The 24,639-nt window shown below is 37.5% G+C and overlaps 4 protein-coding genes across 5 annotated transcripts; 1 reads left to right on the forward strand and 3 right to left on the reverse strand.

The window, feature by feature from the left end:
* Positions 1-439: 439 nt before the first annotated feature.
* LOC106181253 (GTP-binding protein 8) lies at positions 440-4,112 on the reverse strand. The gene is made up of 7 exons (XM_087008452.1): positions 3,998-4,112; positions 3,230-3,749; positions 2,844-2,939; positions 2,457-2,587; positions 1,877-1,973; positions 1,249-1,367; positions 440-994 (listed from the first exon to the last, which is right to left on the reverse strand). The coding sequence occupies exons 2-7, from the start codon at positions 3,710-3,712 to the stop codon at positions 859-861; spliced, it is 1,062 nt and encodes a 353-aa protein (XP_086864578.1). The 5' UTR covers positions 3,713-3,749; positions 3,998-4,112; the 3' UTR covers positions 440-858.
* Positions 4,113-5,530: 1,418 nt separating this feature from the next.
* LOC147762947 (uncharacterized) lies at positions 5,531-9,498 on the reverse strand. Its single transcript, XM_087009309.1, has 7 exons — positions 9,328-9,498; positions 8,047-8,216; positions 7,708-7,788; positions 7,312-7,432; positions 6,607-6,753; positions 6,262-6,444; positions 5,531-5,977 (listed from the first exon to the last, which is right to left on the reverse strand). The coding sequence occupies exons 1-7, from the start codon at positions 9,338-9,340 to the stop codon at positions 5,772-5,774; spliced, it is 921 nt and encodes a 306-aa protein (XP_086865435.1). The 5' UTR covers positions 9,341-9,498; the 3' UTR covers positions 5,531-5,771.
* A 2-nt stretch (positions 9,499-9,500) lies between these two features.
* Positions 9,501-11,826, forward strand: LOC106181317 (uncharacterized). 2 transcript variants are annotated; one of them, XM_013565654.2, is made up of 3 exons: positions 9,501-9,668; positions 10,481-10,851; positions 11,261-11,826. In XM_013565654.2, the coding sequence occupies exons 2-3, from the start codon at positions 10,498-10,500 to the stop codon at positions 11,609-11,611; spliced, it is 705 nt and encodes a 234-aa protein (XP_013421108.2). In that variant the 5' UTR covers positions 9,501-9,668; positions 10,481-10,497; the 3' UTR covers positions 11,612-11,826. The 2 variants fall into 2 exon arrangements, with proteins under 2 accessions (XP_013421108.2, XP_013421109.2); XM_013565655.2 differs by lacking the exon at positions 9,501-9,668 and adding an exon at positions 9,826-10,019.
* A 6,694-nt stretch (positions 11,827-18,520) lies between these two features.
* LOC106181260 (uncharacterized) lies at positions 18,521-23,425 on the reverse strand. Its single transcript, XM_087009752.1, has 4 exons — positions 23,287-23,425; positions 20,068-20,409; positions 19,398-19,754; positions 18,521-19,081 (listed from the first exon to the last, which is right to left on the reverse strand). Exons 1-4 carry the CDS (start codon positions 23,349-23,351, stop codon positions 18,784-18,786), a joined length of 1,062 nt encoding a protein of 353 aa, XP_086865878.1. The 5' UTR covers positions 23,352-23,425; the 3' UTR covers positions 18,521-18,783.
* Between the last annotated feature and the right edge of the window lie 1,214 nt (positions 23,426-24,639).

Here is a 24,639-nt window from a genome sequence, read left to right on the forward strand (position 1 = left end):
TTTATCCCCAAATCGCAATTATGATGTGACCCGTTAGATGACATGTGTAAATGTTAATTAATTTAGTCAATGAACACTGAAGATGGATCTTTTACCCAAAAGAATGTGTAAGGCAGTAAATTAGGAGTTTTGGGCGAAGGGTGACAATATCCTCAAGCATCTGTCACATTTTAAAAGCATAAAGTAATATTTGCTTAATTTTTTTAACCTGGTTAAGTTTTCGTCTTATGTTTTTTTCTTTACTGCAGCACAAATATCGAATTCTGTTTCATATTTAGCGTTCATATTAGAGACTTACAAAATGATAAATTTTGATTTTGAAACGGAGAGTATATCTAGCGACAATTAACAGACAATAACATTCTGATCACATCTGTAATTCTTTTGTCTTTACAATTAATTAATCAATGAGAAAAACAAATATGCCAGAAATGGACAATGGCAGTTATGTTCCCTTTAATATACAGATTCCTTGTTTGTAAAATTCAACATGACAACACGCCCAAACAATCATATCAATAATTCATATTTTCATTAAGAATGGAAACAAAATATGTCATAAACATTATTCTGAAAAAAGTTACCAATTTGATGGATATCAATTCTATAGTAAAGAAAGTTATAAAAGTTCATAAAAAAGGAATATTTATTTAGCGTGTTCGTCCCAGAGCAGAGAAAGTTACTCAAAACCAGTCACTGGAGCAGCATATCAGTGATTCCAATCAAAAAATAAAAATGAATTTTGCTAATACAATAAATTAGCCCTGTGAGACATAAAAGCATGTTCTGATAACTTTCAGCATTTTCTTAAATATGGACTCTTTGATGTTTTCCTTCAGCATGCTCTTTGTTTCTGCCTCAATATACAGCAAATATGCTTGGCGATTCTTTTGCCAGTTCCTTCTCCTGTACAGAAAACATGGGGCTTTTCAAATTTCCAGTGATGTGGGCAATAAATGTCTGCAGGAACGGGATACCTGCACCAGTCAAGGAACTAGAAATGAAAGAGGAAGAAAAAACAAAGATAAATGTCAATATTATCAGGTTTAAAAGCTCTGACTACAGCATGAATCAAACCTTAGTGAAAGTGTTCTACTTTCAGAAAATTACCAAGCAAAACAACAAAAATATTCACACTTTTGACAAAATAAAAGTTTTGAGTTATGGGAAAAATTTGACTCATGATGTGCAAGACTTGACAGAATTGGGTAGACCAGAGTTGTGGTGCTTGGGAAAATACACTCTTACCTTACTACAAAGAGTTGTGGGAAGCAATTTCCTCCTGTCTGAATGTATGTTTGCTTAGTTTCCAAGAAAGTTTTCAGTAGCAGATGTGGTGAAAACCTGTCTATCTTTGTCAATACGATCTATGTATAAAAATAAATAAAAATATATAAATAATTATAAAAATATATCAAACAGCATATGAACAACAAGTGTGATAGGAAATGTGAAAGAAAAATTGTTAAACTAAAAAGCTATGATAATTCAAAAATACATGTATTTAACAACATCTATCATAGTTGTTAGGAATACATACTATGGTGCTGGCGTGAATATATTGAAAAGCATAAATATTTTAACAGTATGTGAAAACCAAAAGATGCCTACTTTTTTAACTATTAATTTCATAAATAAATACTGCATGTAAGTATAAATGTGTAACTGTCTTAAAGCAGTCCAAATCAAACTGTAGTTAAAAAAAAAAAAGGTAAAATATTTTCACTCAAAAAAATTATTAAACTGATTTCATTTTGAGGAGATTAAATTGGATCAAAAAAATACATAGATAATTGTACAGACTTCAAGACAACTTAGATGTAAATTATTTGACAAGCCTGATCAGATTTTAATCAGATTTTAAAAAAATTCTCACCACATAGGGTATTCCCATCTCACTAATCATATCCTTCCCAAGCTTGTCCACGGGATATCTAGTTGAGCCACTCTTCAGGTACAATGTCCGGCAAAGACTGTGAAAAAGTAAAAGCAGGGAAAATGCTGAATAAATATATGACCATTAACTCGGGAAGATATACTAACCAATGCAAATGTAAGTCAATGTGTCTAAAATATAGGAGTTCCAGGTAGAATCTAATGCATATTTTAATAGGACCAGTGTGCTTTCAGGTAAATTTCTGGTTTAGTCTAACAGCTAGGGACAACAGGCAAATCAAATTTTGAGCAAAACACTAATGGTTTGCGAAAAAAAAAAATTAATGTGCCTTCTGAGACACAGTAAATGATTTGGCGTATTTAGAAGAAATAATCTTATGAAAGTGTAAGCTTTGTGTACAAGTCAAGCACATGTCACTTCTCACTGTTGTGCTAAATATGAGTGAAATTCCCTCATAAACACAAATGTTCAAACATATGTCACTTCTCACACAAATACAAGCTAACACACACACATTCTAACTTAAGGTCACAGGACAAAAATCACAACATAGCCTTACTTCTTCCTGCTGGTCAGATATCCTTCCACCAGCTCATGGTAATTGGCAGGCATATTGTACCCAAACCCTGGAACATCCACTAGGCGGAATTTCCCATCAACATCAAAGAAGTTCAGCGTCTGAGTTTGTCCCTAAGGTATGAAAATAATGTTGTAAAATTAATGATGACTGATTCCTGAGTAAAATGTACAAAGAGAACAGAAATTCCAAATATTCAAGTGCTGGTGCATTTCCAATAAAATTTCAACTTCTCAACATATCTTTGTTCCTATCATCTTCAGATATATCTTATGCTCCCATACTTTCAAAATACAATTCCTACATATTAACACAAACATTTGTAGAAGAATTTTCTTTTTTGGTTAATTTTGAGACTTTACTACATACTGGTTTCTTTCCTGTCTTGACAATGTTTGGGGTGCTAGAAAATAGCGCCTGAAGAAGGGAGGATTTTCCGACATTACTCTTGCCAATTACTGCAACCTGAAAAGTTAAAGGCAAATTCATGGAAAATGAAAGGAACAAATGTGCGAGGCTCATTACTTTGTAAACCCATACCAGGACTAAAAGCAAAGGTTTTAACTGCAGAAAATTAAAGACCCATACAAAGTGAACATACACACTCCTATTATTTAGATTTATAGTTTACTAATACTAAAACAGCATAGACTTTCTTATATTTTGAAAAAATCCATTTGGATGAAAAAAGAAACAATGAACCTGGTTGAAAACAACAACCTGGCCTTAAATTCTACATGTAGCTTTCCACTCACCTCTGGCACATTTTCATCAGGTAACTTATCCAGACTTGCCACACTCTTAATTAGCTTCACAGACTGAAATACCCCCTCCCCTTCCTTCACTGCCTCATCAGAAGGGGTGAACAGCTTCTCATTATCAGACAGTATAGGAGTGGCAACATAAGACTGGAGTTCTTTCACTGGGTCTATGAAAGCATCTTCAGGTAACTTTTTTGTCCAGTTTACTGCTTTCATTCTTTTCAGATAGTCTGTTTTAGAAACTTGTCTACTTAAAGTCTGTGATGTAGAAATGCTAGCTATACAAGTCATGGCGGGTTGTGGTGGGGAGTGAATACTTGGCATTGCCAATGGTCTTTCATTATGCCATGATAAAGTTGAAGCATGCATTTGAATACTCTGTCTATTCATATTCCGTATGTTTCTGCATACTGGTGGATATCTATGCAGGATGAATGTTAGACCAAAGATTCTTCCACTGTGAGTCAGGCATGCCATGATCGTTTTCCTCCCTGAAGAGTTCAGTTCTGAAACCCTAGAAAACAAAACAAAATGGTCCTTATATGTGAAACATATTAAGTCATAAATATCTTAAATTTATAAACTCTAGGTTCCGTTGTTGCTGTAAACACTGGCTGGCTATGTGCATGTAGTCTAGTTACTAGTAGTACACTGCACTGGAAATGAAGACTGAAGTAAATTATCTACAGTGACCAAGAGTTTTCACTAATCTGTCAATCACAAGCACCTGTACATACATTATATAGTTAACTAGTTACTCACCGGCGATTATTTCGAATTATATATTTTATCTTTTATGTTAAAAGTCCTGTATCGGTAGCACCTTGTACAGGTAATTTTCGTATCTCCTAATTTAAAAGAGCTCAGGACAGCAAGACAGCCCACAAACCACGCGTAATAATCAGGCTATTCTTAATACACACAGTTATATAATAAATATATTTATTCTTAATACACACAGTTATATTATAAATATATTTATCGTATTGTACCTTTCCAGCTAACATTTGAGTTTCCCTCCTGTAGCAGCTTCAAACGAAAATATGAACTATAGTAATTCGTTTACCAGGGGTGGACCCAGGATTATTTGAAGGGGGGGGGGGGGCGACAAGCTTCGGGTGCGAATCGTGGGGTTCCGAGCCCCGAAATATTTTTGGTGTTTTGGAGGGCAAACAGTGCCCTTTGGTGCGGTTAAGGGACTCTGATTCAGCTAGTCAAAATTCTAATTGAAAGAGGGGGAAATTGGTGTGATATACATTTTTCAGAAACCGAAGGGGGGGGAGGTCAGGACCCCCCTGGCCCCTCTAAATCCGCCAATGGTTTACGTTCACAAATAGTAGGCCTAATAACGAGCACCGTTATTTAACACTGACTTGACGTGTCTATTATTCTTAGCAGCAGACTGACTGAACCAGGGCACCGAGATGTGGGGTGTGAGGTCTCTTTGAACTCCTAGCTGTCTTCGAACGATCCTACCTAATAGAAAGCCTTCAAAAAATATTATTCCTGAGAAAATGCTTCCGTTGGCCTCATCGCGTGGTTTGTCTTTCTTCTTTTGTTTGTCTCTCTCCTCTTTAAATCGGCCATTTGGTTGGAAAACGAAGGGAGTTGTTCTCTGGGAAGTCTCTGTCTACACACTGATTCGGTTTAAAGTGACGCTAATTTTGGGACATTTTTTGAAGACATTTATCTATGTTTTGCTTTGTATTCATACATGTAGGCCTACACTCTTCTGCTTGTGGTCAAGAACGTCAGACATCCTTAAGGTTCTTTTTTATTCTGTGCCATCTATTTCAAATTTATTAATTTTTTTTAAACTGTAAGTAGAATATTACAAGCCGAGCAATCCTTTTTTCACGTAGAACTCAATTCATTGCATATGGCGAGCACTTGGGTCTATCATGTATGTCAACCACAACTCGAGTAAAAAAGAAAAAAAATTTAAAATGTTTTCTCTTGATCGTTGATGCACTCTTGTAAATATGCACATAAGTGTCAAAATGAATTAAAAAAATACATCTGGAAGCCTTTCGCACGTCCAACGTTGGTAAAACTTTGATGTAAAGACGATATTTGTTTAAATTTTAACGAGTCTCTGTTTACATGTTTTTATGCACCAATATATTCCACAAAGCGACTTCGGTTGAATTTTAAGCTCATGATGTTGATGTACGGACATGAACATGGAGTAAATTTTCTTGAACATTATAGCATGACACTATTAAAAACTGAATAAATGCGCAACTTTTGTCATTTCACGAACATCCGTCGGGAGCTCTAATTTTAATAAAAATATATATTCGTATCCGCCTTTATTTTACAAATCAACGTCACTGATGGCCTTAAAACTGTAGGCCTATACTACATGTAACTATGATGTTTCACTTTAAATGACAACGAACTTAAAGGTTTTGCACTAGGAAAATAAACATAAACATTTAATTGCATGACAGTTCTGTTTACATTCGTACATTTTAAGTCCCAATTATTTGCTCAAATGTTTTGGACGTATTATTAATTTTCAATCCTTCTCGGATTATTTTTTTGACACGGGTGTGCCAAACATGGCCTCTCCCAGGTCCTCGCTTATCTCGGCCAGCATTTTGGGGTCTTTGTAATAGGTCACAGCTTTGGCCATGGCCCAGGCACGCTTGACTGGCTCCACACTTTTGAAAATCCCTGATCCCACGAAGACGCCGTCCACACCAAGTTGCATCAGTAGAGATACGTCGGCTGGAGTAGCTGTGTAAAATGAAATGAATATAAAATCATAACATAACTTGAAAGGAGGAGAAACAATGTCCTTTTTATTCTTCCGCCATTATAGTGTATTAATGCTATATACACTCTATACTTACAATTCTGAGGAACTGTCATTCTTTGGACTCGACCGAGTAATAAACAGCCCTATTTCTTTTCGTTTTAAAAAAAATTCAAGTACACTTCTCCATATCAGTGAATAAAATAACATAAAGCACTTATTATACTAAAAAAGTAAATCTAAAGAAAACAACAGTTTTTCTCACCGAGTCCTCCCGCTGCAAACTGGACTACTGGTAGACGACCGAGTTCTGCAGTTTGTTTCAGCAAGTCATAAGGAACACTCAACTCCTTGGCGTAACTGAACAGCTCTGGCGGGTCCAACGTCTGGACTTTACGGATCTGCTGCCGTATTATCCTTGCATGACGAACTGCTTGGCTAACATCACCTGAAACACAGACGTACCCATGCACTAATCAACTACAAAGTGATATCCGATTATTTGAACAGTCTCAGATGGGAATTTAGGGGCTAAAGACTTTCTCATGAACGGTTGTTTTAATGCCTAGAAAAATTAATTAAGATCGGACTTTTTCCTAGTTTAGTGTACCTGTTCCTGCTTCGCCTTTAGTTCGTATCATCGCAGCTCCCTCTGCTATGCGTCTCAGCGCCTCCCCGAGGTCCCGTGCACCGCATACGAAGGGCACAGTGAACTGGTGCTTGTCCACGTGATGGTCGTCGTCCGCATTGGTTAAGACTGCATCAAAAGATAAAGAATGAATTTTTTAAAAGAACCAGTACTAATATTTATTGTTGCAGTTATTACTTGTAAGTAACTAAAACACATTATGACAAGGTAAATGGTAACTAAAGGGTATGCGTTAAACTGCACTTCAATAAATATTGATTCTTCTTTGGGACATAACGGCATATAAGTTATTATCATATTTTCCTTAAACTGATTTAACTTTAAAGACTACTACATGTATTGCAACAATAAAAGCACCAAGACACCCATTTGTTAAAACTACAAACATGGACGATATGCGCTGGCAGATCCAGTAAAATATCATTGGAGGGGGGGGCGGATTGTGGCAGTTTGCATTATCAAGTATTTTAAAGCACGCTTTATTAGCCAGTCTTCATGTTGTGACATTTTCGCCATCTGGGTGGTGCAGGGGGGGGGGGGAGTGGGTCTGCCATTTTGATCTGTAAAAGGGGACAGTGGGTACGGGCTTCTTGTTTCCCCTGGATCTGCCTATTACATCATCAAGAGTGTAATACATTTTTGATATAATCTGTAGAGAATACCTACCCTCTGATTCATCAATCATATCCACTCCTAGAGCCTGGAGGATTTGAGCTTCAGCGAAATGTCCAATGCGACATTTGGCCATAACAGGTATCGTCACAGCGTCCAAGATCCCTTTTATCATCTAGAAAAGGTGAAATTTTACACAGATAAAAGGTATAAAGAGATTTTAAATTCGGTGTCCTTTGAACGTGCTGTCATCATAAAAGAAAGCATTAAGTCTTCTTACTTTAAAAACACCATACTTCAAATCTGCTCCACATTAACCGGTTAAAGTAATACCTCCATAAGTATACTTCTCTTTCTTGGTGATCAATCGATATGACACGCTCCGATTTATGTCCCTATTAAAATTAAGAATCAGACCATAAACAGAGCAGTTCTTCTGTCATACTTTACCTTGGGATCAGACATTCTAGCCACGCCCCCCTGACTGCGGATATCTGCCGGTACCCTCTCCAGTGCCATCACTGCGCATGCCTGAAACACATAACGGTAAATATTTTACTTCTCTTTGGGATTTCTTTGTCTCTGTTGCAAGCCCTAAAATAGCATTTTAATAGGGCACATAAGGTCAATTGTTTTAGCACGTAACCAAAAATATTTGCAGCCCAATTATTATTATTATTCAGCTATAGGTCAACAGAGAAAAAGCGCTATGTTAGTGTACATGTATCAAAACAAACACATATGTTATAATATTGCGTCTTGGAAAGAAAGTGAGACTTAAAATCGTACCCCTGCTTCTTCTGCAACCCTGGCCTCCTCTGGAGTGGTGACGTCCATAATAATTCCTCCTTTAGCCATCTGTGCCAGGCCCGCTTTTACTTTGAATGTCCCCGTCTTGGGGACAGTCGGCCCCGTTAGGGACAGATTGCACACGCCTTCCGCAACGCCGTTCATTGCACCTAGAGAGAAAAGTTTAATCATGTGTGCTGATTCTTCAATCGTTCAGTTTATACAGGTATAACGTGTTTTAATCACCATCATCATAAGTTACGACGGAGAGCAAATGAAACAAACTCGGTTGATCCTTTTTGTTCTCTTTTGCGACAACAAAACCCAAATATGAAGGTGCGCTGTATCAGACCTGAAATAACTGCGGCAAACTTGCACAGATAACACAGAGGAATCACACAAAAAAAAAATCCATATTATACTGGTAGGATGGATAAAGGTATACTATACGAATTTGAAAACGTCCCAGATCTAGAGTCATACATGTATTTCAATCCAAAAAAGTTTTTTTCCCCCGAGTAGGATACACTCATAAATTTGAAATAATATTTTTTGCAGAGAATAAGTATAATACAAGCATACTCCTACATAACATGTATGCACAGTGCCTGGTATGTTTAATCCCCCTATAATAATGTAAGCGCCTTAATACCTTAAAGCTGTAGATATGCAAATGAACAAGATATTGCCGTGTTGGATAACCACCTTCCATGTTTTTTTATGACATATTCTCGACAGTCAGTAGCTGTGGGCCTGCTTCAACACCTGTTGATGCAGGTAGACAAAAGACATTTCCAACGGAAGAGAGTTTAACAACATAGGCGTGTTATTCTCTCTGTGTTGAATGTATGTATGCAAGTTGTTGTTAACATGTATGCATGTTTTATAACGCTAACAATCTGCCTGCTTATTCGTCTAAATGCCTTTGATAAATTGAAGCCATTTTCACGTATGTTGGGTTTTCACGTACTGCTGGCATAATGATGACTCATATGTTTTTGTCGATTGCATAGTGTATACTAAGTGTGCACTATCACAGTAATTTGTGTAAATGATATTTACGGTTTTTAAATGATAGGTAAGAATTTCCCATGACACTCGGGTTAAACGTGTGATCGTCACGCTCATCAAGCACATAAATGCGCCCTATGTACAGGGTCTTTATAGGTATGCAATGAAAGACTTTACAGTCTGCACGTGCCATATTATTTGATCTCTTGACGATCACCGCATACGTCTACATGATCAGATGCAGCAGACAGGTGAAGGAAACACACTTACCATTCATGTTCATTGTGTCGGGAATGGAGCGTCTGTTGGCTGATGTAAGCGCCGTTCTTGAAAATATCGCAGTGCCTTCTTTGGGGAGACTTTCTTCTATCTTAGCTGTGTACTAAATGGCCACCGACGTAAGAAGTTATGAAACCACAAAACAAACAGCGTGAAATGAAAAGCTGGGTCGACGGTGCAATTAAGTGCTGTTATTTCGTAAGCCTGTCTGTGAGGATGTTATTAATGCAGAGTTGCTATTCAATTTAGAATTACTCAAGTAGAAAGGCCTTAAATTTCGACAGACTTCATAACATTGTAATCGACGCAAATTTTCTGTACACAAGAGAAAGGTAGGTGAAAGTGGATAAAAATTATCACATAAAGAGTTGTTTAATTGAGCGGGTACAAAGGTATGACCCTTGGACGGCAACAATGAACCCCTGTGTGTGGTAAGCCATTTGTAAGCCCCAACTTCCCCTATTACCTTAAATTTATGATGAAATACACGTGTTTACTTTGGGAAACCAATCACGTTTTGGCCATATAGCTCAGTGTACTAATTATGAACTGCATAGCTATTACGATGAAATGAAATACGCTCACAATCAGTGTCACAAAACAATCAACAGCAAAGAGGGGCTCCCTGAATTAAGTTGTGGTTATATCCGCATTTAAGAGTAAGGAGTGAAGTCCCTGCTAAGGTAGGCCAAGGTTACTTTTATCTTTTAAACCACGGGACTCTAGATTTCTCCTCTAAAGTTTGTTTATTATAATATACGTTATGCAATGATGGAATGGAGCTTTGGGGTATATCACGATGTATCGGTGATGTATGCTGTCTCGTATAACAATCACATACATACACTACTAAAAGTGTATTGATGGTTGGCAATTTCACCTATCCGTCGGAAGCGTGATATGGATATTTAGGCCTAACATGCCACAAATGTGACCGGTTGAAGTGTCCGAACTGTCACCTGTTGACCTACAAGGCTTAAAATTAGGGACTCAAGACTTTCCCAAATAGACCTATTGTATTTCAGCAGAAAAACCTTATGGGTCCTTTTAAACAAATAAAGATGTACTAGTATATTTGTATATATTTTAAGCACTATTAGCACCGTAGTGTTATTCTAATTGTTATTATCTTTAATCATGATAGGAACCTTACTGGCAGCTATGCCAAATTCAGGGGAACTAAGGATCGGCATTTTAGGAATTCAAGGCGCTTTTCATGAACACAAAGTCGCCCTCCTGAAAGCCCATGAAGCCGCCAAGTCCGACCACCTCTCAGACTGGACACTGGACATCGTGGACGTACGATCACGGGAAGATGTCACTGACGATTTAGATGGACTAATACTGCCAGGAGGTGAAAGCACCACCATGAGTCTATTCCTGAAGAGAGAAGGCTTAGATACTGTTCTCCGAGAATGGATGGCGAAAAAGAGGCGAGTGACGTGGGGCACGTGCGCAGGTATGATTCTACTGGCGGAGAACATTGAGCATCAGAAAGAAGGAGGGCAATCTCAGGTATGGGAATTGTGTTAGGTGGGGAAAACAAAACCATGTACCCTCTTGAAATACGTTTATGCTACTTAATTTATCTAACGGGTATTGACTCTGGCAAGTTGTTAATTCACTTTGGGTAGCGCCCAGCAGTCATTATAAAGTTAGGTTGGTCGGAGTAACATATTTTTGAACTTAATAAATATTCAAATACTTAAAACATTATTCTAGCTTCTCCAAGATTGCAAGTTAAGGACCTAAGCAGGTCAATGATGTATGAGCGTTGTTCTTCTGAAATAAATTCTTTTATTTGACTTATAATGATCTTCATTTGGCAGATATATGTCACAATTATTTTGGTAGATCTTTATATTGAACAAAATTTGTTAGTTTAGCCAAACATTTATTTTTAAACTGATGTGATTTTTTCCAGCTGGGAGGCCTACACGTGACAGTTTCACGGAACTATTTCGGTCGCCAGGTGGACAGTTTCGAGGCTGACGTCACTGTTTTGTCAAACACTTTAGCCGGTTCTTGTGAAGACGACAAAACATGCAGGGGCGTCTTCATCCGGGCACCTGCCGTTATATCAGTGGATGACCCAAGGGTCAAGGTTATCGGTAGTTTGACCTTCACCGACAGAGAGCAGTCTGTCAGGTCTGTGATTGTCGCTGTGCAAGAGGAGAATACCCTTGCCACAGCATTTCACCCAGAACTTACAGACGACACCAGATGGCATAGACATTTCTTAGAAATGGTCAAACGAAATAAAACTTCCATTTAACGCAATGTAGTTTAAACCGTTTTTTTTTTTTTTTTTTTTGAAAAATTAGACAAGTATATTGGAAGTTGTAATCCAAGGAATCAGCAGATGAAATGTAATTTAGCTGAGCTATAGATAAAAAGCGTTTGTTTTGGCTCCATCGTTACAACAATAGTCGTGTGTTTAATTATGACTTAAAGGTTAATAAACAAGAATGGCATTTGACATGGTGTAAATCTCAATGGTTATGCTATGATTGAACAAGAGCAGTATACTTAAGACAATTTCAACAGCAGGTGTGTTTTTCAAGTTATTAAATCTTACATTTCGATGATATGTCTATACCGTATCCCAGTCGAATCCAGTTGAGTCAAACTAAATGTAAAAACAAATATTTACGTGTGTATCATTTGTTTGTTTAACTATCAAAATGTTCTTAGCTATCAACCCCCGATAAGTTTTTTATTCTCGGTATACTTGATTAAGACTCTATCGATTATTTAAACATTAAACATTCCCATGGAAAAAGATACAGAACTCACAAGAAAAAAACATGAAAAAAACGCTTGATTTAGACTCTATTGATTTTTTAAACATTAAACATTCCCATGGAAAAAGATACAGAACTCACAAGAAAAAAACATGAAAAAAAAACACTTTTTGTTTGAAGTTACCGGGGCCGTAGATTGCAGGAAGGGCATCCCCTCCACTAAAAAAAAATTTAAAAAGAGATCTTAATAAAATGTTAGCTATTGCCTTTCTCCCAGCCCATCACAAGCTTCTTACTTTTCCTACGGTCAGCGTTGAGAAGACTTGCACAGACGGTGCAAATGACCTGTTACCTACAGTTTGTATATATGGATTGTAGGCTGTCAACAGTTACCATCTACCAACGTTTTTTTCAGCCTAAACCCTCTGCACCCCAGGTTGTAACTATTCAACACCGTAAAATAGAGCCTGTAGGGTATTGTACTAATGGCAATATACTCATTTTTCGGTACTAAACGTGGCTATAAACATTATAATTGCTAATTGTAATGAACTTAAGATAATATTTGTGGCAAACTGGTCTTGTCTATTGTGAAACAAGCTGGTGGTTTAGTCATTTAAAGCCCCCAAAATGATATTGTCACTTATGTGGGTAATATATGTACTTAACCCTTTACCAATGGCACAGATATAATTTTTATCTAGATATTCACGCATGTTTCTGTGGCTATTCACAAGCTGTCCACATTTTTTATCAGTCTGGACGGGTGAGAGTTGTTGCACAATGACTGCGTCATTTCTCAGTCGGTTTCTGGTAGATTGAACATGTAGGCCTACATGGAATACATGTGCATGAAAACAAACGTCGATAAATGGATGAAAATCTCTTAGGGATCGATCTAGGCATGGGAACCCAGTCTAAATGTATCATTTAATTCAATACCAGAGTTATAAGAATCTGCTTTAGAGAAAAACAAAATCAAAAACATTGAATCTACTTGATTACACATCATACAAAAAACATGTACTGCGTTATGATAAGGAATTGATGTTACTAATCATTTACTGTTTTTCAAGTTACGAACTTGCGTATATAAATATATACAAGGGAATAGACCAACAAATCACTCGCGTAATGTTTCTACCGCAAAGGGCAACGTTAGGCCTGTTTTACAACGGCTACGCGAGATCACAGCACTTATATACATGTAAATATATGGCTGTGTAAATCAACAAATTAAATTAACTGAATTGGCAAATTAGAAGTCCGGATTTTTTCTCAATCTTTTCGGTTTGCTTGTCAAAATTACAGACCAGTTTCTTTCCTCTCGCCCGTTTCCTCCTTATCGTCATTCTTTATTTGTTCTTGTTCCGGTGTTTGGTCACTCGTTGCGTTTGGTTGAACGCTGCGACGTCGTTTTCGTAGGTACAGGTACGCTACCAGGCCACCTAAACCGGCGAGAAGCACGAGGAAGGAAGCGCCGACACTTGTACCGATTATAATGCCTTTGTTTGAAGGTGATAACTTGAGGATGTTGCCTCGGCTGACGTCCGTCTCATTGGTTTCTCCGTTGGCATTCTCCGTTGTAGGACTTGGTGTTATTGGTGCATTTTTGGATGGAATTGCGACAGTATGACTTGTTGTGGTCTCAGATGCGACTGAAACTGCGGACCCGGAAAATATCCCTATCTGTGTAGTAGTAGTTGGATCTGGACAAGCGGTTTTGTACTTCACGTACCAAGAGTTTGATGTGTTCAATGCATTGATTAGTGGGTCGGCTTGAACCTGACATATAATTTAAAAGAACATTTACACAATTCTTGATAATTTCGAAGTAATATAAATGTCTCTATCTCTAATTTAGAAAAACTCAAGTTTATTTGTTTCAGACAATTTTATATTTCTCTGTAGTCGGGTTAGATTATATTACAAAAACGTACATTTTGCTCCGGGCATATTGCTATTACCCTCTATACCTTTTTGCATGTTACATAGTGATATAATCGAGTAAAAGGTAGGCCTATTGTAAAGAAAATCCTGCTTACCTGCGCATAGGGCCTCAGACAAGTTCCCCGTCAAGTGGTACAGACCAGAAAAATTGTCAACAATGAAAGCATGGTTGGACACCGGCTCGCTGACTATTGCTTGCATGTCAATGAGCTGTGTCTTATTGCCCACACCTACGGCGTATATTTCGATGCCCTGACTTTTTACTGGGAATGCTCTTTGAACAGTTAAGCAAAATCTGTCCATTATATCCGTCGTAATGATAACAGCTATTTTCCTGGTATTATTACGACCCCCTCGTGAATCAGCAGGATTGAGAAAAACCGTTCTTGCAAGGTAAAGGGCTTTGTAAGTTTGACTCCCAAATAAAGAATTTTCGTGAATAGTCAGAGGCTTACTTAATGCGCTCATGACATCTGCTTCAGACCGTTTTGGATCTAGTGTTATAATTGCATTTACTGTTGGTATAAAAGATATAACTGCAACACTATCTTTGCCCGGACGTACCTCGAAGGTATCATTGACCAAACTTTTCAGGAGATACTGAATCTTCGGGCCATCGTCAGGTTTTCCAGTAACATCCAACAGGAATGCTATATCAGCGTTAGCGAGCTCTGAAATCACATGAAAGATACCTAAAACTACTTAACTACGTCATTTAGAAGAAATCCACAAGAATTGTAAGTGTATGCCTACTCATTACAGTATAACTGTCCAATTGTCCAATACGCTGTGTATGCAAGTTTTGTTTTTAATTTACTTTCATTTGATACACTATACATGTTACAATATAATTAATTTTTTTCCACAGTGTGTTCGAGTAATGTTTATAATGTAAGTCAAGGCCTACTTACTGCATCCGATAGCCGTTCGGAGTAAAACGGGGAAAACTGCCACACCAATAATGAAATAAATCGCTCGAAGTTTCGTCTCTTCCATGTTCGTGCGATCAGATGCACAAACGCGAAGCACAGTGTAGTGACCAACTTGATAACCGGTAGTACTTTTTAACTCAACAAGTGCCATGAAAACAAGTGTCAATAAAATGTTATCTAATCACACAAGATTCAGGATGGTGAATTGATTGCCTCCTTTCGATAAATAAGTTTTGATATTACTTACTGGCACACTGTTGATATCAAAATTTTCGAAATATGAAATAAAATGATTGAAGTATTGATTGAAGCGACACAGTCATAATCAAATGGCACACAATGTTTGGATCATTAATTTGGCCCTTCACTTTGTTATTACAGGTGGATTATCTGCGTGTCGATAACGCCTCACTGGCAGAAAATAGTCGCATAGGACACTGACAGTCCCGTTGATGAATTCATAATTCCACTCAATTGAAAATTTTCATTACTGACGCCGTTTTTAATCTAGAAAATAACTTAGATTAAGATATGTCACTATGGTAGAAAAATCCTTCTTCAACGAAAAGTTAATGAAAAGGATAAAAGAAGAACATAATTATAGTTATCCCCATAATCCAGGAACATCAAATTGAAAAAATAAAACTGTTCTCATGATAAATTGGTTTATCTATTTCGATTTGTAACAATGGGTTCGAGCGTCCTTAGCAGATAACAATAATCCTAGTTAATACTCTGTTTAATTATTTTGTTCAATACGCGAAGTTTAATGAGTTTAATTATTGTGTCGCATACCAGTTTACGAGATTGAAGTCCAAAGTGTATTTATTCAACAAGTTGCTGTTGTCAGGAAGCATTATCAAAACGTGTATGTTTGAAATGAGTTTCTTTATAGCAACGTATCAATGGATTAATTTCGCTAACAATTATTATGAATTAAGACAAATAAAATTAACTTCAGCCACCAACGGCGATAGAAACATGCAATTAGGACTACAGGTGTGTGAAACAATGGGCGCTACTTTGTTGCCATTTCCACAACATGGAAACAAGATCGGTTGTTTGTAGACATTGTGAAGAAAGAAATCTACGATGTCAGTGTTCTCGGTACAGCTGAAGTATATTATAGTGAGGCATGACATAAATGCGTAGATATATGTGTACCAGTGTCTTAGACCACAAGACACGAGCATACCAGGTTTTTCTACATTCACGTTTTGTGTTGCCAAACGTTTGAGATATGCGCCCCCATTTTATCGCATTATGTTTGTCATTACGGTGGCTTTGCATCCTTGAACAAACGTAACTCGTAGTAGAAGCGGAACTTCATAGACTGGGATTTATGTATAATTCCCCCCCCCCCCCCCCCAAAGAAAAGAGAAAAATAACGAACAGATAATTCGATAATTGAGGAGACGTTCAATTGAGTCGGTGAACACAAGCGTGCATTGGTAAAAAAACGTCCGTTCTTTCACGCGATCTTTTTGCGAACATTCAACAAATTAAATTATAAGTGGATGGAAAAAAACTATGCATATAACCACCAATATAAGTTATTAGAATGTATCGAATATTATCGACTAAACCTTTTTTTAATTTACATGTTATTGACCCCTGGCAATTAAAACTCTTAGTTCCATAGCTTTCCAAACATCCATGTTGACTTAATTACAAATCTGATATCCCAAAAACTCAAGCTCATGCACCCCAAGGACGCCCTTCGACCCATCTACCACAGCCTCCACCAAAAAGATAAATACACTTTTAATCAGCGCTGGGCTACACTTCAACTTCAGAGGTCATACAAGGACATTTTGAACATGCTCAATGTGCACGTGATTCAAGAAAGATGAAAGACCGAATTAAGTCATTAACACGTAATAGTTACTGTAACAGAAAACCTTAGGCACCTATGGCCTGCCCAGTCGAGAAAATGTGCTATTTCACTGGGTGCTAATAAAAAAGTCATATTTTTGGGGGTTTGGGAGACATGTACGTTATTGACGGGGGTCAGAACAATCTCTACAACAAAAGAGAGTCAAATCTTCAAAGATATTGCAGGTGAAACCAAGGAGTTATAACTCCTTGGTGAAACTAGGAAAAGACTTAATCAGACCACTTTATATGGAGGTTCTTTTTTTTGAAAAAGTGGAACCTTCATATACCTAGATAAAATTTAACCCAGAGGGGACCTTTTCCCGACAAAAAGGGGGTTCTTACGCACCCCCTAACCCACCTGGCTACGGGCCTGCGTGAGATTGATATTTAATGGCCAATTGTTATCCACTACCTACGTAGGTCAGTTTAAAAAAAAACTCAGATACATTTTATTTCACTTTTAATATCTAAAAAGGAGCAAATTAAACATAAAGGCTTGTTATAACATGCAGAGTTTTTAAAAATTCTTTAAATCATGGCGCATTTGCTCAATCGGTACATGTATGACGAGCTTCTGTCTTTAACAGCTACAGACGTAGATATGCACAATCAAATACACAAGGCATCTTTTCTTTATGGATCTGTGTGCAGATAACTTTTAAATCTTTAACTCTTCGTTGCTCGTGAGCTAATGGCATGACAGAAGTTTGTTCTTGGACTTGTCTCCTTGCCAAAAGGGATACGTTTATTTATTTATTTATTTATTTATTGCTACTTAGTCAAGCCTCAATTCTAAGTACAGTATTCTGTCGCGTTTGCTTCTTTGTTTTTGTCTTTGTTTTTTTTCCTTTTTGCCTGTTTTGTTTTTTTCTTTCGTATGTTTATTTCTTTTGCTTTTGTTTATCCGACTGATTACAGGCTGCAGTTTTTGATCTATCTCTTTGAAATTTAACAGAGAAGTTAAATAATTAAAGTATTATCTTGGCACCAGAGTCTTTTGACATATATAGCTTTTTTTCAATAACGACTGGAAAATGAAAATATCTAAATAATCTCCATTTCTCATTATTGGCCAATATGGCAGACTCCCTATACTCTCTGTCCATTTGTTTTTTGTTTTTTTTTTTCTCATAATTACAGCAATATGGCGTCTATTCCCATGCACAGTTTTCGAGACAAAGAAGTGACATTTTGCAGATTTATTAAGGTAAATACGGTCTATATAAAAATAAGTCATATACACCATTCATTTTGCAAAGGGCAGAACTTCAGGAGTTTTTTTTTCACTACAGAAACCACAGCTCCGAGAGTACCCGTTGAACAAAACAAACGGGGACATTTTGAAACCCTGTTCGAAAATCGGATCAGAGAGGTTGACGAGTGACCCACATATTTCATGTCCCCGATGACGTCTGCCTGTATCCGCTTTGCGTAAATAGGATGTACCAGTAGGTTGATTTAGATTTTGCCATATCCGCTCTCAGTCTCTCAGAGAGAGCTCTTATGTATTTATTTATTTATTTATTTATGTCTTTTGTGAAAGCGGGGCAACTGCTATTTAGAATAATGTGTGACCACTAAAATTTGGAACAACTTTCTTTATCCTATATAGAAAAATACACATGTAACTGTGAGTTTTTTGAAAGACAGTTATCACGAAAATCAAAACAGACTCGTATATGCAGTGCTATAGTGTATTTTAAGAGAGAATTTCCAGATCACAAGTAATGACAATGTCAATTTCAAATCAAAGAAGAATCAATTTGAAGAAATAGATGTACAGTCAAAGAGGCACTGAAATATCAGCGCTCAGATTGCATTATTGCTACTAGGATTTTGTTTCTTAGATTACATTAAGGATGCCTACTGGACAGCCATCCATCAAAGTGTCCATCTATTGACCACCCCTTGGTCTTCCAGTTGGCCTTGGTCCTCTTCTCCCTTTACGCTTGTGGGTCCTGGTCCTCGTCATCCCCCTTCAAGCATTTCAATGCCAGCATTTTCAATTTTTTTACCTTTCCCATGATACTGCGCCCGTCTATGCCGTCCTCTGGCACACCGGTAGGCTTTGGTAGGTTTTCCAAACATCCCCTTACTCTTTCTTTGAGCTCATCTGGAATTTTGGCAACCAAGCATCGGAGCAGCCTCGCTTTTCCGTCATTGTTTGCTGGCTCACCGGTGGGCTCTGGTCCGTCAAAACATTCGCGAACTTTTGCCACAAGCTTTTTCAGCTTCATGAGCCTAATAAACAATAATAATAAAAAAATATTTATAATAGAATAATAGCATGTCTATAATATTGTACAACCCATTGTACAAAATAAAAATGTATGACATGTAGTAACTATATTAGAGAAAATTCAGATGTTTGACATTACCATAATTAATTTACTTCACAGTATATATACAAAACGCACTATTTCATTCAAATGACATTTTTTAATTACAAGTTCAATATAATATTCTACCTGTAGCTTCACGTTTACAGGGTATGCAGAAATTGTAGGTCCTGAATTTTGCAGCAACAACAAAAAATCGTACAATGGTTATATATTACCTAACCAATGGTCCTGGTCCTTCTCCCTCTCCACGCTTCGCTGGTGTATCCATCGCTTCTGGTTGTTGCGGGTCCTGTGCATCGTCATCTCCCTTCAAGCACTTCAAAACCATCATCTTGATTTTTCTGCCCTTTTCCATGATATCGCGCTTGTCTGTGCCGTCCTCTGGGTCACCGGTAGGCCTTGGTAGGTTTTCCAAACATCCCCTTACTCTCTCTTTGAGCTCATCTGGAATACTGCCAGCCAAGCATCGGAGCAGCCTCGCTTTTCTGTCATTGTTTGCTGGCTCACCGGTGGGCTCTGGTCGGTCCAAACAATCGCGAACTTTTGCCACAAGCTTTTTCAGCTTCATGAGCCTAATAAAAAATTAATAATTAAAATAATAATAAAACAATAGTATGCCTATTATAATGTACATCCCATAGTACAAAATAGAAATGTGTGACATGTAGTAATTATATTAGAGAAAATTCAAATGTTTGACATTACTATAATTGATTTACTTCACAGAATAAAAAAAACGCACTATTTTATTCAAATGCAATTTTTCGTAATTTACAAGTTCAATATAATACTAGACATGTAGCTTCACGTGTACAGGGTATGCAGAAATTGTGGGTCCTGAATTTTGCAGCAACAACAAAAAATCGTACAACGGTTATATATTACCTAACCAATGGCCCTGGTCCTTCTCCCTCTCCACGCTTCGCTGGTGTATCCATCGCTTCTGGTTGTTGCGGGTCCTGTGCATCGTCACCTCCCTTCAAGCACTTGATAAGCATTATCTTGATTATTCTGCCCTTTTCCCTGATGCCGCGCTTGTCTGGCAGACCGGTAGGCTTTGGTAGGTTTTCCAAACATTCTCCCACTTTCGCTTTGAGCTCGTCTGGAATTTTGCCAGCCAAGCATCCGAGCAGCCTCGCTTTTCCGTCAATGTTTGCTGGCTCACCGGTAGGCTCTGGTCGGTCCAAACATTCGCCAACTTTTTCAAGCACTTTCAGCTTCAAGAGCCTAAAAAAATTAATAAAATGATAAAAAAAATAATAATAATAGAACGACAGTCTGTCTGTACGCGGCAAATATAGAACCTGGACTTAGAATTAAAACTATACAACGGTTACTACAAATTTTTATGACCACAGTGTTGTCACCTTCGTTAAAAAACGGGGAAGGACATTTTGGAATATGAAAAACACCGTATAATACATGTACGTATAAATGGCATTCATGGAATAATGTGAATGAAACATGACTGATATTGTGACTCGTGACAGAAAATCAAAGAATTTTTTAACTTGTAAATTGAAAAATGATCGATTTCCGAGGAAACTCTGTAACTAATGTAGTAAGATTTTATCAAGAAAATTGGCATTATTCACGACAAAAGCGAGAACCACAATTCGGTGCCAGCGTCTTGTGTAGGAGATACGAGACCCTTATTACGATGTTTCATTAAAAATGCATTTTTTTTTGCCTCTTTTCTGATAAAAACAGAGGTGAACTCTTCAAACAATTCCCGGTCACCAGATAGTGGTGCTTATTTTTGTGATTGAATATACATTAAATGGGACTGAAAAGTGTTCAGGTGAGGGTGATCTGTTTAAAAGCGATATTAGGGAACCATTCCCACAGATATTTGGATCGATCTAACTCCCTGGGGAGTCTCACTAAATTGCTATCAACTTTACCGGCTTAAATGTCTGTCACGCCTAGTAAAGCTGCCAGGGGGTAATTATCTTTACCCCTAGCCGATTCGGATAGCAAATTAAGTGAGACTCCCCAGGAAGTTAGACAGATCGATCTAGGCATGGGAATCTAGTTTCCACCCTAAAAACGCTGCTGCTTCGTCAAAACGTTGAGTTAGCAAATGTATTTTTGATGCGCCATCACTATTTCATAACATGACTTTTGTTTGGCATTATTTTAGCAGATGAAGAAACAATTCTAACGTATCGATCTTCCTCAAGACATGCTTAATATAGATATACCCTATTACTAGTCAATCAGTGCTGTGTGGTTTTTACAAACCAGCAGCGTGATTATACAGACTTGACATTTAATATGGAATATTTCGGTTTCGAAGGTATGCCTAGGTGAAAATGCATTCTTTTTTTCACAAACTCCGATCTCATATAAGATATGTGATTGGAGAAGTGTGTAGTCAGGTGTCTCGCTACCAATTAACTGAATACCAGGTTTGTTGCGCTGCTGCATTATGTAATATGCAGTGATTTAATTGGGTAGTGCTCCTTTGGGCTGGTCAAAGCTTGGGTTTGGCAAAGCATGGTTCTTTCAAAAAAGTATCCATATGTCGGCAACTACTGCATAGAATAATTTAAAATTTTGCATGCAAGTGGTCTGGTTTGCTGTGTGTAAAATGAGCTATGCAGTGCTTTACAAATTTGTTTATATGTGGCAGAATGGCGCGAAAAAGACAGGCATTGCCAGACAGATAATTGTGCCAAACGAAACGGTCCGCACAGTTTTATAAAGTAATGCCCAGACTGATGTACCTACACAGAGGCCACACCCAATGTGTTGAAATCTTACCACCAGGGCACAGGACCCACTGTCTTTCGGGATATGCAGTTGCAACTAAACAAAAGCCACCCAGTCCGTTCAGAATGAGGGGTAAATTGCCACCAAAATGCACTTTTCAAGGCCCTTAGCGAACACCAAACTGGTTTTTGCAGGTAAGAATACCAGACGACCTCCAAGGAACCCACTGTAAACAGCAAAACATCGTTGTATGTTTCTTTAATGAATTGGGGACCTTGACTGTTTCTGGGTTGAACACTGAAATCTCGTGGCTTTCTGTATTGAGGTCAGATTCCACCTGTACCGCTCAACAGTCAAAACAGAGTTTACAGACATCCAGAAGAGGCCAACGACGAAGCGTGTGCCGCATCTAAAGTGACTTAGGTCATTAACAGCGTCAGTATTTGGAGTGGAAAGCACATTGGTGCCAAAACACCAATGGTAGTCATCGACGAAAACCTGAACCAGATCAAATAAAGAAATAATCTGGGAACCATTTGGCTATCATTTGATAGGGGGCAACTTAGGAACAATTTTAGGTTGCACGGTGAGATTGCCGGTTCTTACAGAGCACTTTTAAAAGCAGATTACTTACAGAACCAAGGGAATGAGCAGCTACCTTGGTCATCAAAATCACCATATTTGAACCACATAGACAATATGTGGGTAGGCCATTACTCACCAAATCAATGGCCTACATGACCTACAACAAAACTGGACCAAATTGGACAGATTTTGACCGATGCCTGGAATGTTATTCCAGATTGAACTTTAAAAACCTATCCCAAGGAATCCGTTGCCACTTGAGAGCGCTGGTAGCAGCCAGAAGAGGTCATGCGTAACAGCGGCCGTTACTGTGACTAGACACTGACATGAGGGTCCTTTCTGGCGCGTGTAACTCCTTTACAGACAATAATTTGGAAAATATGGAGGTCCAAAATATCTCTTTTAATGGTTGTCGTCTGACATAGAATAGGCAATGTGTTTTTGTTTGCTTCTCTGTCGAATTCCATTAATGAACTGATGTCACAATGACATCAAAGAGGTAATTTAAAGTTGTTAAAACACGATTTTAATCCTTATTTTAATTTATCAGTCAGCTAAATAGGAAAAAACTGATGAAAAATGATTTGGAAAAAAATATTCCATATTAAATGTCAAGTCTGTATATACCTGTCTTAGAATTTAAAATAATCAATATATCCCTTATCATTTTAAGAATAGGTCGTCAAAATTGCGTTTATGCCATCACTTGTCCGTCATGCATCAATGACACATCGTAATACTGAAGCGTGAAAGATATGTACGTACATGTAAGCAAAGATAAATATTAAGAAAAAAAGCACTTACATGGGCCCGCGGGCTGAGGCCAAACAGACGACAGCGGCCAAAACAACGAGTGTTGCGAACTTCATCCTTGGTCAGTTGAACTGTGTCTCTACCCAGAGGAGTGATTTTATCAGATTTTTCGGGATCTTTTATAGGATATTATTGATTGTTCACCTGTTATGTTTGGGGAGAAGGGTGTTCCTTTCCGTCAAATCACTACATTGGATTAATAAAATAAAAAAGGCCTGATCCAACATACATATAATTGTGACTCACCGTGATGTATTTATTCATATGGTTTAATTTGATATACAGTATATACTATGAGTACACAATCCATCAAATTATGGTCGTTCTAATGGTACAATGGTCTTGATTTATAAAGTATTTTTTAAAACCACTTATAATATTTGAAAAGCTGTGATTACTTCCTTTTTATCCTGTTTGTTGAAAGAAAATACACAAGGACAACTGTGCTAATGACGCATATCAATTTCAACTGATCAAACGAAGTTATTTGTTCAGGTAGTAGCCTTTTAAAGATATACCGAACCCTGTCGGTCGGGTAATTACGTCGGAAATTACCAGTTGAAGTAATAAATAAGTATTTGCGGTAGTCAACCAGCTCAGTTAAGTCAGAATCAGTTCTTAGTTAATGCTTATTTGTGACTTCTATAAAGATCCACGCTAGTTTACTTGTTTCTGCATTTTTCAATTTAGATAGGGAATTTATCAACAAAATTAGAACACTAGTAAAAAGCTCGCCGCTTTCTTTTGACGATGGCACTAGTGTTAACTTATGATTCGTTGTGCATTTCTGTGTCAGTAAGATCTATCTCGTTGGTGTAGGAATTTTTTAAAGCTTTCATTATTCAAAACTGCTTTTTTTTTTTAAACGGTAGCCACTAACGTGTGAAACAATGGACGGGCGCGGGTATCGCTCCTCTTACTAACTAACCAACGAAGTAACAAACGAACTGAATGTGGACAGACAGGCATCTATAACGACTTAGGTTTTATGCAGTAAATTAAGGTTGTCATTTATCATGGGTTGCACAAATGAGGAAAACGTTTAAAGTCATACAATTAATGAGTGTTAGTCTTTCATCTTTCATATGCCAAAAAAGTTTTTCCTGAAATTTTCAGAATTTTTCTCCATAATCGCCGAGGTTAATCATATCCAAAACTATTGACAAAATTATCTAAATACTAAATTGATTAACTAAAATTAAATTAAATTAAATTTAAAAAGAAAATTCTAGGAGGGGACCCTGCAACTATAGACCCAAGACTATAGACCTGCTGACACTCTATGAACGGATTTTACACCTTCACTATTTTATCATTGCACTTATAACGATCAAATTGGTACAT

This window comes from Lingula anatina, chromosome 3 (assembly GCF_051362555.1).
Source record: "Lingula anatina isolate TDL-2025a chromosome 3, LinAna3.0, whole genome shotgun sequence".
Taxonomy (NCBI): Eukaryota; Metazoa; Brachiopoda; class Lingulata; order Lingulida; family Lingulidae; genus Lingula; species Lingula anatina.

Coding starts and splice junctions, on each gene's coding strand:
- LOC106181253 (XM_087008452.1), bottom strand. CDS start 3,712: ATGGCATGCCTGACTCACAGTGGAAGAATCTTTGGTCTAACATTCATC. Junction 2,588..2,843: donor TCAAGACAGGAAAGAAACCA/GTATGTAGTAAA, acceptor TTCATACCTTAG/GGACAAACTCAGACGCTGAA. Junction 1,368..1,876: donor AGATGGGAATACCCTATGTG/GTGAGAATTTTT, acceptor TTTTATACATAG/ATCGTATTGACAAAGATAGA.
- LOC147762947 (XM_087009309.1), bottom strand. Junction 7,789..8,046: donor GGGTTGCAGAAGAAGCAGGG/GTACGATTTTAA, acceptor TATGTGTTTCAG/GCATGCGCAGTGATGGCACT. Junction 6,754..7,311: donor TATGATTGATGAATCAGAGG/GTAGGTATTCTC, acceptor CTTTTGATGCAG/TCTTAACCAATGCGGACGAC.
- LOC106181317 (XM_013565654.2), top strand. CDS start 10,498: ATGCCAAATTCAGGGGAACTAAGGATCGGCATTTTAGGAATTCAAGGC. Junction 10,852..11,260: donor AAGAAGGAGGGCAATCTCAG/GTATGGGAATTG, acceptor GATTTTTTCCAG/CTGGGAGGCCTACACGTGAC.
- LOC106181260 (XM_087009752.1), bottom strand. CDS start 23,351: ATGAAGTTCGCAACACTCGTTGTTTTGGCCGCTGTCGTCTGTTTGGCC. Junction 20,410..23,286: donor GCCTCAGCCCGCGGGCCCAT/GTAAGTGCTTTT, acceptor TAATTTTTTTAG/GCTCTTGAAGCTGAAAGTGC. Junction 19,755..20,067: donor GGACCAGGGCCATTGGTTAG/GTAATATATAAC, acceptor ATTTTTTATTAG/GCTCATGAAGCTGAAAAAGC.